The sequence below is a fragment of the Mus caroli genome, unplaced genomic scaffold, assembly GCF_978045245.1.
Source record: "Mus caroli unplaced genomic scaffold, Mus_caroli_1 scaffold_3, whole genome shotgun sequence".
In the NCBI taxonomy this organism is placed as follows: domain Eukaryota; kingdom Metazoa; phylum Chordata; class Mammalia; order Rodentia; family Muridae; genus Mus; species Mus caroli.
The window spans coordinates 4,792,688-4,811,546 of NW_028227258.1; the positions used below are offsets into that span (position 1 = coordinate 4,792,688).

Consider the following 18,859-nt stretch of genomic DNA (forward strand, 5'->3'; position numbering starts at 1 on the left):
TTGTGAGCTCATTGAGAGATACAAAGCTGAGATCCCAACTTTTGTTTCTTTGGAATGTCCATGTTTGCCCCAAGATTTTTCCATGTCAATGACCAAGCCCATGGAAGACAAGGTTGACAGCCTATTTCTGCCTGATACAGGATAACTGTACTGTACAAAGGCAAGCAAGGATCCTCAGATAACATTGTCAACAGTCTTTAGTTAGACTGCCACCTGAACTTCTTTACATCATATGCTGTTTTGTCTGTTTCCTCGCAGGTATCAGATTCATTGAGTGGCAGCCTCTGAATGCATTCCTCTTCCTCACTTTGTATGTGAAATGCATTTCTCCAGGGCCTGTTGAAAAGGCTATCTCACATGTTTGTGCTTCAAAGACAAACCATAAAATGAGTGCAATTAATGTGTTAATTTTAATTTTTTCCAATTCTTAACTACTTATATATCTAAGTATCATTAACTTTTAGATTACAGCTTTGGGCTTGCAAGCTCACATTGTGACATAAGGAAAAAATATTTTATTTGCACATTTCACTTCTGTGGGAATATTTATTTCTCTCATCAAGGTACACTGACTTAGTACACTGTGCTACACAGGTGACTAGAATTGGCATTCCCACGCATTGATGACCTCGGGACATGAGTTTATTATTTAAATTCTGAGTGATAATGAATGCATTTGTTGCTTAATACCGAAGTAAAAAACATCATTTTTGTTATGGGGTGTATTTTGTGTTGGTTTTTGTTTGTGAGTGGTGTTTCTTTTTATTGTTATATTGAGGCATGGAATATTGGTTACCATTCAACTACTGTGTAACCAGGGCTGGCTGTAAATTCCTGATTTTCTTCTCCATACCACTTAAGTGCTTAGATTACAGGCAAGCACCACCATACCTGGCTTTTATGTGGTGCTGGTGATCAAGCCCAGGGTTCTGTGTATGCCAGGCAAGCACTCTACCAACTGAGCTGTATCCTCAGAACAGAGAATCAACTTTTAATTCAGTTTACTGAACTTTAACTTCAAAGGGGTGCTGAATTATATCAGGTAATTTTGCTGAGACACTGAGATGGTCTTCCTGTACTTACTACCTTAGAAACTACTGCATTAGTGAGACCTTAGGTGTTTTGGGCTGGACTAAAGGTCTTAGCTTCAAGCTTGAAGGAATACTCATTTCTGAGCTTGTTCTAAAGGCAGAATACAGTTACTTGTTTAAGACTGAATGCTCCATATTCAGGTTGGCTTTTGTCAGGAGTGATTCCCAGCTAGTGATGACTGCTTGCGCTTTTTGTGGGTACACTTTCCCATAATTCATAGCTAGCAGAAGATAAAGTTATTCTTGAGCTTCAAATTTCCTGATGTGTCCTATCATTACCTAAGGAAAATGCTCTTCAAATCTTCATGTGATTGGGTTGGTACCACTCAGATACACAATCTAAGAGAGAGAGAGAGAGAGAGAGAGAGAGAGAGAGAGAGAGAGAGAGAGAGAGAGAGAGAGAGAGAAAGTTAAGGAAGGGGTGTGGAGGTCACATGTGTCACCTGGGAAGTCTTGGCCTGTGCGAAATAAGGATAAGAAGATGGGACCTTTAAACCGTAGACACAAAAAGTTCAGTTTGCACAGGGATCAGCTGATATTGCGATGGACAGATCAGAAATGGTGTGTCTCCTTCACTATATTTCTATTAAGCTAAGCTTGTATTCCTGGGATGAACTTATATTGCTTATAGGTTGTTTCACCTTGTATGCACTACTGAACCTAATGCTCTATTATCTCAAGGTTTTCGCATCTGCATTCTAGACTGACTGGCCTACAGTTCCCATTCCTATAGGATTATCATGCAATTTTGTGACCATTCAAAGCAACAACAAGCAACATTGTATTCCTTTGCTCTCTAAGCTTTGGAAAATAACATGACTATTAAAGTCATCTAGTCGTGCATCCTCTGTAGTATTTCTAATATATACTGAATGACTTTGATCCTATTTGGTGCTTTTATGCCTTCTTTGATTAATTTGGAAATTGAGGCTTTTTTAAAGCAACTCATATATTTCTCACAAGATAGTGTCAAGAAGTTACAATGTTGTAAGAGCGTATTGTATTTTGTGTCTGCTGTCCTAACCCCTTTATTTATCTGGCCATCTTTTATTTCTTTGCTCTCTGTGCCTTGTTTTTCTTATAGGAGTATTATCAATTTATTGCTCTTTTTAAAATAACCAATTCTATACTATTGATTTTTATATACATCTTCTTATTGTTCATTGTATATTTACATTCCATTTTTTTAGTTTCCTATATCTTCATTACCTCTACTTATATTCTTATTGAATGCAGTTTCTGTTTCCCTTAATTAGAGAGATGCTTAACCTTCAATATATCAGTTTTCTTCTTTCTATACATACAATCAAGCAAACAACACATTAAGTATGATTTTTGTCTTTTCTTTCCATGTATTTTTTAGCAGAACTCATTGGCAGGGGCCAATTCCCTCTCCCCCTTTCACCTTGAGTATCAGAAGCCAAGTTTCCCATCTGTGGGACACAAGCTTTTACTATGCCTTTCTGCTAGAGTACTGCTACGATGAGCTCCTATGGAGGCTGGTTGGCCTCACTGCCATGACATAGTATGAACATGGATCATGTTCTCATGGTTCAAATTGGCTCTAACTTATTTTTCTCACTTCACACAGGACAGGAAGACTCTCCAGTTGTCCTACTGGACCTTTTATCCACATTCTCTTCATGATCACTTTAGGTTAGAGGGGAAATGGTGCTTTGCAAATAAAATCATGGCTGTTTGTAACAGGTGACCTTCCATAGACTGTTGGAGAGGTTTTACCAACTCACATGAGGACTTGGAAAGCAGAATTTCCCTGGACATTGATGGAACACATCACAGACTGAATCTTGGCTGCCTGTCAGTCATTGGGAAGAGCTATAATGGCTGGATCTTTGAGGATCATAAGTGACTATGGCTTTGGAACGCAGATAGAATGTGAAGTAACAGTTATGATATTGGGGTCATTATTATTGTTTGGAGCCACGGATCTCAACTTCTTTGACTATAAACTTCAACAGAAAATAATCAAGATAAAATGTATGCCTCTGCTCATCACAGTTGAGGGAGACTTTATTATATATAAATTAGTAAAGCAAATAATTGATCAAATGCATTATTTGTTCTTTGGAAGCACATCAAGTTGTATCACGCTTTCAAAAATTATAAAGTAATGATTATAGGGTCTCCTAATTTACTCCTACTATCAATACAATATACTGTCTTCTTAACACATTACTATATGTGCATAAATACATTTCATCATATTTACTTGGATGCAGAGCAAGTCTCAAACTTATTAATAATAAAAAACAATGATCTCAACTAAAATCTAATTAACTAAAACCTAGCATTTAAAACGCTCTCTACATATGGCCCTGTCTGTCAATGGAAATTGTGATCACAAAGGACAAACTATAATGGCATAGTCTTTTCTAAATAAGGCAACCTTTAATTTTCTAAAACTGTGTCATTCTGAAACTATACCTGAGTCTTTTACCTGGTTTATACACAAGAAATGTTCAACCACCTGAAATCAGCTATTTGAATTAACCTATAAACTCTGGCTATGCTTAAATATCAGTTTCCTTAAGTGTTAGTCTCATAACTATGAGATAGTTTAAGTATAAAAAGTTATTTTCTGAAAACATAAAATATGAATATGGTGGTTTAAAAAAAAGGGTACCTGTAGGACTCTGGAGCATACATAGGTGAGACAGTTGGAAGAACTCAGACAAATGATGAAGAGAAAGAAAGCAGAAATACACTCCCCGAGGTCCTTAATTGCTGACCACACACTCAATGCAAGAGACAGAGTACAGGGGATTGATCAGAGGAAGGACCCAAGGAAAGAACCAAAGATAAGATGGGAGCCATCATATTGAGGCAGGTCCACAGCAGAAAGGGGGCAGCGAGACCCAAGTCACAAGGCCCTGCAGGACAGACATGGTTTTAGACAGTTCAACATAACAGAGGGAATGGTTTCAGGGCTGGAAGCATAAAGGTTCTCCTTAAGGTTCAGGAAAATGAGTTTTCTCTTAAATGAGCAAAATAAAAGAAAAAAAAAATCCAATGCCATTCAGATCCATACAAAATAAAGGATAAGCAGAAAAATGGAGGATAATTGCATTACTCTCAGCAATGAGAGCAAGACACAGAAAAGCCTAGTTAGAAAAAAGTAAAATAAAGAGCAACCCATTGCTACAAAGTAAACTATAAGATAGCATGAAATTGCACAGGATTCAAAAAAGCAATACTTGCTGAAATTCAGCAAATGTAGAAATGAGGACAGAGTGCAGAAAAGGAATTGGCACTTTAAAGCCCATTCAGACCAAATGTGAAGGGTACGATTGCCAGCAAACACAACAGAAAATGCTCCAGTAAAAAATATACAAAAGTAAAATATTCATAAATCTAATGAGATAAAATCGCTAAGCAAGGAGCCCATATCACGCTGATAAACTGAATAACTCTTATGCAGCATTCTTCATACATGTGTAGGCTCCCTGACGACCCTGTGGAGGATGATGTGTACACTATAATTCTGAGAGTGCTTATGTATTCTGTAGGGTTAAACTGGCGCATGAAATCATTGCAAAGTTGATAATCATAATTCTCCTGGAGAAAGAGAAGGACAGTGCTCAGTGAAGGCAGTGAAGAACCTGAGGTGACAGACTAGCACATGAAGTCATTATGGAAAGAACCATCCATTTTATGCTGAGCCTCCTGACATGGCTTAGGAGCCAGGATCCCCAACTGTCACAAAGCACATCTGCTTCCTATTTTTTACTTTACAAATGTCATTCATTTCTGAAAGGATTGGAGGTCTTTGGGGATATTCCATGACAAGTGTGAAAAGACAACCAGAAGGTACATGGGACTCAGAACATGTGAAACAGAAGAGCGCTGTTCAGACACGGCAGATTTACTGTAGTGCTTCTCTTCATAGCCATCTCTCCTCATGAGCTGCACACTGATTAACATCCATGTGGGGTATAAGTCTCTGCCCATTTGCTAAGATTAAACACAGACTTCCCTTCACCCCACACACCAGGAAAACTTCCACTTGTAAGCATACAATATTCTGGCTTTAGTGTGCATATGGGCTTTCAGGGAAGTGTATGGTACTGGGGCTTTTCAATAGAAAAGAATCATGGGAAATGCAAATATCTTCATGGCTGGAGACATTTCCAGGGACTAACATCCTGGGATGAAGTGCCACTTCTCCTGTGGCTGCTCATTCTACTGCATTTCCTCCTCTGTGTGCTCTCTCCCATAGAAACTCTCCAACAGAGTTTTCTGGTCCCAGATCTCACTATATCTTCATTTATTAATGTGTTCATCAATTCCATGAACATTTTTGAACACTCAATGGTGCAAGGACTGTTTTGTTCTAGATGCACAGAGCAGAAAACAGGCACTGAGTCTGTCTCATGGAGTTTCCAGTCCTGTCTCAATGCAGACAGTAACGATGATGCCTGCAGTGTGATGTGCTGTGTGGGTAAGAACAGAGGCGTGTGATTAAGACATTGCTCCTAGGCAAATTCAGAAGCACTGGAGGATGCGGAGTTGGAGAAAAAACTGATTAGAGCTCCACTCTGAAGAGGGTATCCTGTGTGCTGCAGAAGCAGGAGGGAAGAAGGAATGAGAAAGCCAAGGCACATTTTTTACAGAGCTGGATAATGCAGACAGCTCCAGAGAACAATGGGAAAGGTGTTTTAATGCAGCAGCTAATGAAAAAGTAGCAGCTACTTCTTCTAAGGGCCAGTATGCTATTCATTACCTCAATTCCTACAAGCCTATCCATAAGCACTGCCATTAGCCTGACTCTTTACCATTTTACAGATGAAGAAGTTCTGCCTTGAAGCAGTTAAGTGATGTGCCTAATGGAACAAATCTTTAAAATAGAGACACCACATCAGTTTGACCTGAGCCACAGAACAGTTTGTTTATAGCTGACTCTTTCCCACAAAACTCAAACTCTGCCTTCGCATGCTGGGACTGTGGGCACTTCCAGAATAAAGGAATTTTATCCCATGTCACATCAGTATCAGAAGGTGCCTCAACTCTGAGACCAAAAATATAATCCTAATGACATTATCTAAAGATCCCAATAAAATCTAAATTCCTCTTATATTCTCAAGGTATATATGGCTTCCATTACCATGATGTAGCCATATATAGAAGTGCATACATCTATTCTATCATATAAAGGCATCAAATTCTGATTATGCAAGCATCTATAAATGCAAGCATCTATAAATACAAGCATCAAATACTGATTATGTAACATAATATGGCATTTTCCTTACAATCAAGTTATGCATTGTGTATGTTTGTGTGTGTATGTGTGTGTGTGTGTGTGTGTGTGTGTGTGTGTGTGTGTGTGTGTGTGTGTATTGAGAACACAGGACACAAAAAGTGCAAATTATTAGAGAACTTACCTCTTACCCTTGATATTTTACATCATTTCAACATTCAAATGGTAAATATAAGGAAACATACCTTAAATGTTTCCTAACTATGAAACCACGTATCCATCTTTGGATAATCAACACTGGTGAATTATGAGCCAGAATTTCATTAATTCTTGAAATTATATGTTTGATAGTTTTTATTTCATCTTCATAGGTGGTACCCTGTATGAAGAAATTTTATCAAGTAATTTTTATCTTTCATTAAAGCATTCCCAGAGATATCTAAATAAATTAATAAAACATTCGGGAAACTCTCATCAGCATACTAGTTAAACAGTAAATATACTTTAGTATTGATTAAAATATAAACATTGTTATTTTCAAATAATTTTAATTTTCTGCACAATATGCAAGATACTTGATAGCATCCTCCCCAGTCTGGAAACAGTCCTCAGACTGTCACCTTAGCAATCTTCCTCTCATTGGTATTGGTAAGAACTGGTGCCTCATTAAACTTGAGGGTGGCTTGTTCTGTGTACTGTAAAGAAGGGGCTGCCTGTGCAATTCCTGAAAGTGGCTCAACTTCTCTGAGCTGTGCAGCACAGCTATGCTTTTAGACTAGTTAGAAATATAGTCACTTTTACTAATGTACATTAGAAATAAAATATTTACATTGCTTTACGGCATTGTTGGGTGACACTGTTCCTAAGGAGGTGTGAACAAATGCCTACCCAAACTGGAGAGAAACCTCAAATGTCCAACTGAGGAAACCAATGACTTTACTGGGGCTATTTACAGGGGTGTGGATACGAGCTAACTTACAGAAACAGAGGTAAATCTAAGCAACCTGCATCATCAGCACTACATCCCAGCATGAGTGATAGATTCCAAAAGCTAGAAGCATGAAGCTCGTGTGATGATATTTAGGCAGCTGAACAGATCAGAGCATGTCTTCCAGGTAGCTCTGCTGGTCTGTGTCACTTCAGGCACTGTGACTGGTAGATGCTCCTCGCTGCTGACATAACTTTGGGGAAGGCTAGACTTGTGAATCTGGTGGGTTTCAGGGACTTCCTGAGTTTTATTGTGCTTCCCTTTAAAACACAATGAGCCTTAAGCAGCTCCCAAGAAGAAAACTCTTAGATAATAGACCTAATCCTAAAAGCTATCAGTCCTGAAGCATTCAAAATCCATTTTTCTAAGCTTTATCTTTCTAGAAGCCACTCACCCCAATCAGAAAGCATTGGGGATTTCTGAATTCATTAATGTCATCAGGTTTTTTTTTTTTAATTTGAGCAGTTTACTTTCTTCCAAAACTAGTAAAAATAGATGAAAATAAAAAGCCACTCTTAAGTGATCCATAAATTAGTTCCTACCCCTCCCTCTGAGCCACCACACATGGTCTTGTTGAAGCAGAGATTTCACAGTACCCATCTGAGCACACAGCATTTGTGTGTTCTATGGTTCTCCGACCCCACTGAAGGGCAGCATCACATTGCTTAGCATACAATGTTTATTCTTCATCATCTAGAGATCTCCTCACTGTTCCGTCTCACCTAGAATTACTCTCCAAATAACTACTCTAAGTCTGCCAAAAAGTGTTCTTCTTAACCCCTGTGTAATTGCTATGAATCAAATTTCAAAGTTTTCTACAGATAATCTTAGTACTTGCATGTGGTTGAGCTACTATTTCAAGGTCTTAGTCTTTTGGAGTCAGCTCCTTCTTTTTGATGTCGCTCTGATCATAGTCTCCTTCTGAGACAGCACCATACCATCACTCCTCCATTACACAGAGTCTCGAGCTTTGCCTAACCCCAGAGTCTTAGTTGGGTTTACTATTGAGATCTTATAATACCACCTGCTTACACCCTCATATCAGCTTATCATCGAAGTCAGGCTAAGAATTCAAACAGGACAGGAACCAGGAGGCAGGAGCTGGTGCTGAGGACAAGGAGGAGTGCTGCATGCTGGCTTGTTCCTCCAGGTACTCAATCTGCTTTCTTCTAGAAACCAGGACTCCCTACCTAGGGACAGCCTAATCCACAGTGTACTGGGCCCTCCCACATCAAATGCTAATTATGACTACAGGCTGTTTTTACAGAGCCATTTTCACAACTAAGGCCCCCTCTTATCTAGCGAGTTGACACAAAACTAGCTAGCAAACCCAACAATCACAAAATGGCTCATTGCAGCAAAGCACTCTTTCTCTGCCCACTGCTTTATACAAATTTCCTGGATCCCCCTTGTGTTTACCTTAGACTTGATCCAGATTATCCAAATTCCACAATTTACCTACTGATAACCTGCTGAATTGTTTAGTTCCCCTGATCTATTATAACAAGATGTTTTTGAGCCAAATGTTTTCTTTCTTCGCTCTGTTCATATGAACTTTGGACTACCCTTGATTTCAGTCATGATATAGTCCCTAAGAGTGCTGCTTGAGGGAGTCTCAGAATGGGACATTCTTCCATCCACTGTCAGCCCACTCTTACCTCACCTTCTTATGCTAAACTCTAAATCCAAACCCTCTGTGAACCCCTCAGTCCTTTGCAAAGCATAAAAGGTCACCACCTCCTATGCACCACAACAATCCTCTCTAGGACCGCAACCCCTTTCCAACAAACAGATCTTCTAACCAAATCCCAAATTTGTTTGCAATCAGACAAGCTTTTATCATAATGCAGTTACACTAGTCTGTCTTCACTAACACAGCTGAATAATCCTTCAGTTTACATAGACAGACACTGGTAAATCTCCTGGTTATCAATGACACTTGGGCGTCAAATGGCTGCATCCTTACTAAGTAATCTGTATCTTTGGCCTGCAAGTTTGATTGAAAATTGCCAAACAGTTTTTTCTTGTCCCACTCAATTTTCTCTTTCATCTCACCTGCCTCACTGTCTTTGCCCTGACCCCTGTACTTTTGTAACTCCCTACTGACCTATTTACTTCGTTTAAAGATGTGTGTGAATGTATGGCATGCATGTCTGTGATCATGAATGCATGTTCATGTGTTTGAAGGTCAGAGTAAACATTGGGTGTTGGTCCTCAACTTCAACCTTGTTTTGAGGCTATCTCTTTGCGTTGTTCACTACTGCGTGTACCACACCAGTTGGCACATGAGCTTCCAGGGACTCTGCTGCCTCTGCCTCTCATCTCAACATAGGTGCACAAGGATTGCAGTCATGCACGCACGACTGACAGGCTTTTAGGTTTGTTATGGAGGTTAAAACTCAGGATATCATGTTTTATAAAAAGCACTTTATCCACAAAGTGAGCTCCCCAGCCCTCTCTTCCTTTTTGAAACAAGAGTCTCTGTATAACCCAAGGTAGCCATAAATTTCTCAGCCTCTTACCCCTACCTCCTGAATGCAGAGACTACAGCCATGAGGCACTGGGACCCACTCTATATCTCAATTCTTTCAATGAGCTGAGATGGTATTGTAATCTACTTCTATTATTCTTCTCAGTCTGAACCATGGTTCTTCTACAGACTTCAGACAGCTAAGGGATTCTTTTTATTTATTAATTTTTCACTTCCTTGCTAACTTCTGATGATCATCTTCATTGCTACATCTTTCTGCCTTATATATGCAAATTATCCTCACAACCACACTTCCTGTCAGGAATTACCTCTTAAATTACAGCCTATAAAACGAACTTCCACTTCCACTTCTCCACTTATATATCCAAAGCTGAGCCCATTATCCCCCTTCTTCGGCCAATGCACACTTCATTCTGTGCTGTCTTTAAGGACATTAAAAGCATTCTTCATCGTGTCAATTAAGTTAATATTTCATCCCTTCCCATCCAGGGATTCTAAAGGATCTCTGCTCTAGACTCTCTGCCAATGAATCAAATCAGACTTTATAAGCTAATGAGCAAACTTTGGTAATAACTGTTCTCTTCTACCCTACCACTCTGATGGAAAAATAATAATAATTGAGAACCATTAAACTAGGATGGCTCTGGTACTTTGAATTCCCAAGAGAATAAAGCAAAGTCCATCATAAACAATAAAAATTAACTAGAAACTGCCATCAGAATCAGCCACCTAGCCTCTAACTGGGACCTTCTCACTTCTATCAAAATAGTTTTGTCTTGTTTCCGTAACCACTTCATACAATGGTTCTCTTTCCCCAGACAGCGTGCTGGCTGCCTGCACTCTGATGCTTCTCTGATATGCGAATCAGGAAATGTTTATACAAACTCATTAAATTTTAAATGTGTAAGTCTTTTGTCTTCTTTTATAAAGTCATTTTCTGCAGAACACAGAATGACGCCTCTGGAATGTAAAACTCTTAAATATTTCCCTAGGATTTTACAAGATAAATTCCTGTCTCCTTGTCTTACATTTAATATTTTACTACTGTGTTGTTGACATGCTCAAACATGTCCTCTAACCTCTAACAACACTAAACCACTTTTTGCCACTCCAATTTGTCAACCTCTTTCAACACCTCTGTGTCTACAAATGCCTCCTCCTGTCTCAATTGCTCAGTAACAATGCTGACACTTCTATTTGCCCAGAGATTTCTTACATTACTAAAGGCACCTTCGGTACAAATACTTATGCTTTCCTTTTATTTTTAACCAGAATTGAATGTTTGAATATTTTTTAATTTCATAGACTTTGCTCAGTATTCATGATATTTTCCATCATTTTCCCCTCTTATACCCTTCACTCCCTTCTTCTCATTGCTCTTCCATCTGAGACAGTCTTCCTCTGTAGACCAGACTAGTCTGTACCTCACTATGGAGCCGTGTGATTGGAATTCATAGACTTCCTAGTACTAGCCTCTATGTATAAGCAATCAGAACTAGCTTGTACAGTCTTCCTTCATTGCATTTATTGAGTTTGCATTAATTTCTCTGTACCATTTTGATCTGTGTATAGGTGTCCTAGGTTTTGACTCTATTTTATATTTTCTTTTCTTCCTCAATATTTTCACAAAGTAACCAAGTTACACAGAAGCTTCCCAAAGTCTGTGGACAATTACCTTGCAAAATGTCAACAATAATGTCATGGGGGACTTATCCAAACACCCAAGCCCTTTGATATCTAAGCAAGTGGAATCATTCTTTTTCCAAAGAAAAGCCATGTGTTGCCTCTATTGTTGGAGCTCTGGCTGTATAAATGCTGGATGACTAGAATACTAAGCCCAACTCTTACTGGCTCTTAGACCTGGGCTAAGTAACTTCTCTATCCATTTCTGTGGTACTGCCTCACTGCGCTGTTGGACAAGTGTTTGGAGTAGTACTTCAATCACTGCCACCATCCAAACAAGGTGACCTCCTAAGCAGACTTTTTAAAATTTCTGAACACAGTATTATATTTATCACAGAATTAATAGGAAATGGGGCACTGAGTAAGCAGTTTACTCAGTGAGATCATGTAAGCTCTGAAATGAAAACATTAGCTAAAAAGATGATTATTTAGTCTAATTAAAGGAATTGTAATAAAATCTGGACAAAGAACATATACTTTAAAGCATAAAAATCAAAAATCAATAAGATGCGTGACACAATGATAATCAAGTGTTTTTTCTTAATAGAATGCAGAGCTGTAGAGGTTACTGTTAATGCTGGCATAAAGTATAGAGAAGCGTTTCAAGAGAGAATAACAAGGCTCTGTCATATGACTCAGATGCAATCTACTTTACATGTTGACAATAGGAAAGCTTTAAAAGCTAATTCTAAAAGTGATTGCTATTCAAATGGCATAACATTCTAAGATGGAATCATTTTCAACCAATTTCTTATTCTAAGTAGTTTCTGTAGTTACTTAAAATTTTTATTCTATGTGTGCATCTGGTCTATAAGGTCTGTCATTTCTTTTTCTATTTGTGAGGTTTTTTATGAGAATTTCCTAATATTGCTCATTGCTCCTTGGGATATTTGAAAAAAATAAAACATAATAATATAATCATGTGTTGTTTCAAATAAACTAAAGCCACGCCTATTTTATAATTTTTTGCCTTTGAAAGACAAATTCTGTTTTAATTAGTATATTCAAAACACAAAATGGTGTGAATATATGTGAATTCTCTACATCACAAGAAAGACTTTTGTAGCATGTTAAATTAGTATTTCTAAAGTTCTCTTGGTGACCACTTTGATACTGGAGGGCTCTGCTAAGTTGAGCACTGTAGAATTAGGAAAGAGAACAAAAATAACATCATTCACAGAGGGTACAGAATAAAGAGGAACATGGACTGTGGTGGGCTACAGGAATTTTGTTCTCTATTCATGATTTGCTTTCATACACATAGCTAACACAGCATCCCCAGATGCCCATCTAGGTTGGTACAGACATATCATCACATTGTAAGGGCGAATCAGTTTGTTGAACCATTCCCACACTGAGAATATCTGGTAATTTCCATTAGGGAGGTTGCTGTGGCTTTGAGCGTGGCTTGTCTTTAAGAATCCATGCATTTATGGTTTTGTTCCTAGCATAGCATAGGAGGTGAAGGTTAAGAGCTGGTACCTAGCAGGAAGGATCTTCAAATCTTTGCACTGATCACTGAAGGGACAGAGTAGCTCTAAGCAGATCACTCCAAAGCCTGAGTCTGGCCTTACCCAGGCCTCTCCCCTTTTCATTTTGAGTGTAACCTTCCTGTCTATATGGGTTCCGCCATTTAGCATAACGTGGAGTTCCCATAGCTTCCAGGACTGTGAGTTTAATGTTGCAGGTGTTTTGTTATCATGGTGAACATCTTATACAGAGTCACTGTGAAGAAACTGCACAAAACATTCATTAAGCATTTATTTTTTGCAAAAAACAGAGGAAAATCTCTACCTTCTCCCATGTTTGAGAATGAAAGTACCACTGCAGAAGGAATCAGGGTCTGGTCTAAGAATCTCAACTCTTTTTTTCCTAGACTCACTTTGTAGATCAGGCTGGCCTCAAACTCACAGAGATCCGCCTGCCTCTGCCTCCCAAGTGCTGGGAGTAAAGGTGTGTGCAACTACCACTCAGCTAGTTATCAGTTCTTACTCCTAATAAAAGGCTCATTAAACCTGTCACACCCATCACAGTGGGGACTCTAGAGGCAGGATAATTTTAAAGGACAAGACTATGATTTTCTCAAAGACTGTACTGCTTACATACCTAAAGACTTTTCTCAAATCAGATCATTGAGTTCCTGGCAGACCTAAACCATTGCTCCAGTGGCTGTGATTTCTTTAATGTGCATAAGCTATAAGTCTAGGAAATGCTCATGCTATGATGATTATATAAGCACACAGAGTTTATGAGATATGGACACAGGGATACTTCCTCTTAAATTTCCAAGGATGTCCCAGTCAACCTAGATGAGGCTTGATCTGGAAGAGACTCTGGATTTTGGATTTGGGGTTAATTTTTGAACTATTGAATTGAAATAAATGTATTTTCATATAAAGGCATAATGAAGGGTGGAAGTAAATGTTATGGCTTGAGTATATCTTCCAGATTCCCCGTGCTAGAAACAATTCCCACATTTGTATGTTATTGTCCTGCAAAAGACAACGGTTTGGGCCATAGGTGGATTCTGAGTGCTCTGCATCATGAAGTGGATTAACTGCTTACAGAGGGAGCAGCTTTGTTACAAAGCTAAGCTCTCTTTGCCCCCTCTTGCTCTGTGATGTGCTCTGTCACAAACCTTTAAGGAGTGGATTTTTGTGGTTTTTCTTGGTTCATGTTGAGTGAGTGTAAATTTTACTATAGTTTCATTTTGTAGCTGGCATATAAAAATAACTGAATTTCACATATTTATCGATTATCTTACTAACAAGTTATAAGATATTGTGTGCATTCCTGGTGATGATGTAAGCAAAGTAGATCTCTGTGACCATTTTGCCATAAACCTGTTTCTTTTCTTTGCTATAATACTGACCAGTAGTATTATGTTAATAATAAAAATGGACTTCCTTGGATTCCAAATTAGACCAGCTTTGAAAATTAAAAAACTCTCATCTCTAAAGAACAAAAACTTACAAACAGACAAACAAACAGAGGACAATGCAATTATTACTGGATAACTACATGGATATACTTATATATTCACTGCTCTTTACTTTGAGAATAAAAATAATGGATTTTAAATCCTTATCATTCTTGTCCTTATCATCTGTGAAATGATTAGCTGCCTTCCAAGATATAGCATCTCTTCTTTGCCATTAATAGAAGGTTGATTTCTGTTTAACAAGAAAATGTGTCTACTTAAAAATATTTCTCTTTGGGTGGGGCCTGCACCTCACATGGGCAGCATGGTAGAGCTGTCCCTGGTGGAGGGAGTGCAGGTGAGCCAGGTGAGGCTGAGAGCACAGGAGAGCTAAATAGCTAACCCTGCCTCTTCACTAGCTGGATCAGCTGGGAGAGCTGACCCTGCACCTACCCTGGTCAACACAGCTGGCCTTAATAGTGAAGGCAAGGGTGTGAGAGCAGAGTAAACAGCAGAGCTGCTCCTGTCCCTCATAGGCTGTAGCACTTGAGAAGGAGGACCCTGTGCCTTGAATGGGCAGTACAGTAGAGCTGGCTCTGAAGGCATGGGTGTGTCAATGTGCGTGAGAGCAGGAAAGCTGACCCTGCCTCTGGTCAATGAGGCATTGCGATTCCTAGCCAGAGCAGTGCTACAGAGCTGTGCCTGGTGTTATGTTTAAGGGAGAGCTGGTCTGCTAACAGGCACAGTTACCATTTAAGTCTAGATCCACAGTTCTAATTTGGCCCACCCCCAAATTTCTATCATCTGAGAAAGGTTGACATGAATGAAAAGGCCAGTCCTGCTGATTCAAAGCTGCAGGATCTCAATGACACAAGGCAACAACAGGGAAGAGTCCCGGTGAGGATCCTATATCAAAGATGCCACAGAAGGCAGAGACCTCAAACCAGACCAATGACTCACTGCAATGATCATTTGCAAATGAAGATGTGTGGATACTGTGGGACACATTGAGACATACAACTTCCACAATGAGATGTTCTTATATGCTGTGTGTGTGTGTGTGTGTGTCTATTTGTGGAAGATTTGCAAGAGTGAATAACAGATATGAGGGTACAGGCAGATAAGCAGGACTGGGATGCATGATGTGAATGAAACTCACAAAGAATCAATAAAAAAAATACACTCCTTCCTCTACATGCCCTCTGGCAATGATCACTCCTCCCTCTACATGCCCTCTGGTAATGGTCACTCCTCCCTCTACATCCCCTCTAGCAATGGTCACTCCTCCCTCTACATGCCCTCTGGTAATGGTCACTCCTCCCCCCCCCTACATGCCCTCTGGTAATGGTCACTCCTCCCCCCCCCCACATGCCCTCTGGCAATGGTCACTTCACCCCCTACATGCCCTCTGCTAATGGTCACTCCTCCCCCTACATGCCCTCTGGCAATGGTCACTCCACCCCTTCCATGCCCTCTGGTAAAGGCAGCCCCTGGAGCCCTTACCCTTAGAGCCTGCAGAATTCAATCAGGTAGGAATTTGCAGGAGCTGCTGCTTTCCTAACACCGAGCTGGCAGTCTTAGCAGATCTGAGCTTTTGCATCTCATCCTGTCACTCTTGCTCAGTACATGGCTGGACATAAAGACATTCATTGCACTTCACAGGAAATGGATAATATCAAAAGCCAACAACATGGGAGCTAGAGTAGATAATTCTTTCACTCACTCCATGAGTAACTAGATAGAATCATTTCCCATGCCTGAATTCTTTGTTACATTATAAAAATTAAAATTCTTGGTTAACTGGCTTATTATTGTGGGAAAACAAAATGCAAGCCTAAGAGTGATGTATTGGTTCTTTAGCCAGATAACTTCTGTATTTACATAGACTAGATAGGCAAATGTAAATAGATGATAGACAAATGGGATAGATGGATAGATAATAGATGATTGATACATAAATATATACATACATCATAGACTCATAGATACATAGACAGGATAAATAGGAGATAGGTACATATAACAACATACAGGCAGTTGATAGGCAGACAGATAGATAGATAGTAGATAGATGGCATATCCATGGATGTAGAGATAGATGATGATGGTAATGATGATGATGATAATAGAGAGATATAGGTAGATAGCAAGGTAGGAATGTAGGTAGGTAAGTAGATAGATAGATAGAGATAGAGATAAAATATAAAGATAAATAATTTCAGATTTCTAAAAGTACTTTGATCTCACATAATAAAGAGCCCATTTTATGCCTTCATGATGAAATACTTTGCAATTTACCAAAAGATGAGTTTAGAATTCACTTTGTAGCACAATTAAAGGTAAGTAAGACCTATCTCTTTCATTAGGTTAGGGTAAACACTACTGGATTACTTTCTTTGTCACACACATAGACTCCTTTCCTCTGCACACTCATGCTCTACTCATTTAGAAACTCGTAACTCTTGAACGTAGGTGGATTCCAATAAGGTACATTGTTCCTAGCTTTCATATTACTCTATATTCATTATATAACAATGATATGCTCTGAAATACATATTTATACACTACTCAGTAAACATCTCCACAGATGCATACACAATTTTCCTCGAGTGTATTCTGCCGCCTTTCCATGATCAGCTAGTTATAAAGAACACTGTCTATGGCAGCACTGTCCACTCATGGGCAGAGCTCAGGCCACTGCTTGACATATCTCATTCCACTGGATCCACACAGTTTAGGTCGCCTTCTTCTGCATCTGAAGCTCAGGGCTTGCTCCAGGTGTGCTGTCTTTGAGCACTTTTGTCGCTTCTACAGTTTTTTTTTCCTTTGATGATTCCAGGAAATCTGATTATTATACCTCCATCTTCCCTTCCCATTAGGTCCCTCCTCCCAGTAAGACCCACACTATTCACAACTTTATGTTCTCTTGCTTTACTTTGCATTGCACTGGTTCCAACAGAGTCATCTGTGTGACTATGAAGTTAAGATTTTCCCACAGAGCCTGTGGTGTGTTAGTGAACCCAAGAACTCTCTATCTCTATTGACTGCAATAGTAGTCAATAGGGAGGGGAGACCCTATTAATCTTACCCTGATACATTATTGACTGCAATATGCTTTTTTTCAACTACTGCCATTATTTCTTAAATTTTAATCTTCTCTGTTCAGTCAAAGCATTTCCCTCCATGCATCCTGTTGAATACAATTGAGGCTTGACCTTTTGTCTGTGTAGTTTTGGGGAAGGCATTCTATAGTGGCAATCACACCGCACACTGCCCTTTGATTCCTGACACCTGTAAGCTGGGGGTGGATTCTCAACCTGAAAAAAAAAACTCTTCACACTCATCTGCTTTGCAATACAATCTCAGCACACATTTTTCTATCCTATGGAAATGTTTTAAATGTTATTTTAAAAAATTACTTTTCCCTAAGGCAAGTGATAGTAAGTGCTGTGTGTCTGTTTTCTGCTCACCTTCCAAGATCAATTCTTTCTACCCTCACTAGTTCCAGTGCAGTCTACATACAAAATGAGAATATGCTTCAAGGGCCTCCTGTTACCTCAGGCTTTATTGATCTCCCTGTTGTTCTCAGAGTGTTTAGCTTCAACTATGACTTCTAAGCAAATGGCCCAGAATACTCTCTCCAAATTTCAGCTCTTCATTTCCAAGCATATATGATCTCTCCCAATCAAAATATAAAGCAAAAACAAAATGAGTCAGGGTCAAATTTGTATTTCCATCGAAGGATTACATATAGCCATTTTATTTTATGCCAGTCACTCAGCTTCAACATATTAGAAATCCGTTTCCTTAATTCTCTTCCTACATTCTAGTATTAAAAGACCATTAAATCGCTGTCCTATTGTGTGTGATATGTTGGCTGAAGAACCCTGAAAAATGAAACAGACTTGTATCACAGATCCTAATCCTCACAGTGCTGTTTTCTTCTCTAAAGGCAAAGCCGTTCCATGAGCAGATGCTGAGAATTGAATAGATCTTTTCAGAAAATTCTTCCCATCTATTAGAGTTGAGGAGCCTAACTTTCCAAGCTGTTCATCTTCTTATTTCCTTCCTTTTACCTTCCTTCCCTTTCCCCATCCTTTTTCCCTCTCCAGAAAAGAGTAGCTTTTCTTTAACAAACTTTGGTAATGGCATTGAGGTACAGAACACACAGTACGAGGGATGGTTATATCTGCTGCAGTACACGTGTGGTGCGTCTCACTCTATGAGGTACAGAACACACAGTACGAGGGATGGTTATATCTGCTGCAGTACACGTGTGGTGCGTCTCACTCTATGAGGTACAGAACACACAGTACGAGGGATGGTTATATCTGCTGCAGTACACGTGTGGTGCGTCTCACTCTATAAGAAGCTTAAGCTCCTCATCTCTGCTGTCCCCTCCTGACTTTTCATTACCTTCTGGAAGTAACCTCAGCCATTCTGGCCATCCTCAAAGACATCACAAACA

At 39.3% G+C, this 18,859-nt stretch overlaps 1 protein-coding gene across 2 annotated transcripts in view; it reads right to left on the bottom strand.

The window, feature by feature from the left end:
- Positions 1–18,859, bottom strand: part of Lrriq3 (leucine rich repeats and IQ motif containing 3) — an 86,374-nt gene that overhangs the window by 57,337 nt on the left and 10,178 nt on the right. For both annotated transcript variants that reach the window (XM_085835371.1, XM_021158005.2), the window contains one exon: positions 6,555–6,688. In XM_085835371.1, coding sequence (XP_085691497.1) covers positions 6,555–6,688 — 134 coding nt within the window. The remainder of the gene's footprint in view (positions 1–6,554; positions 6,689–18,859) is intronic.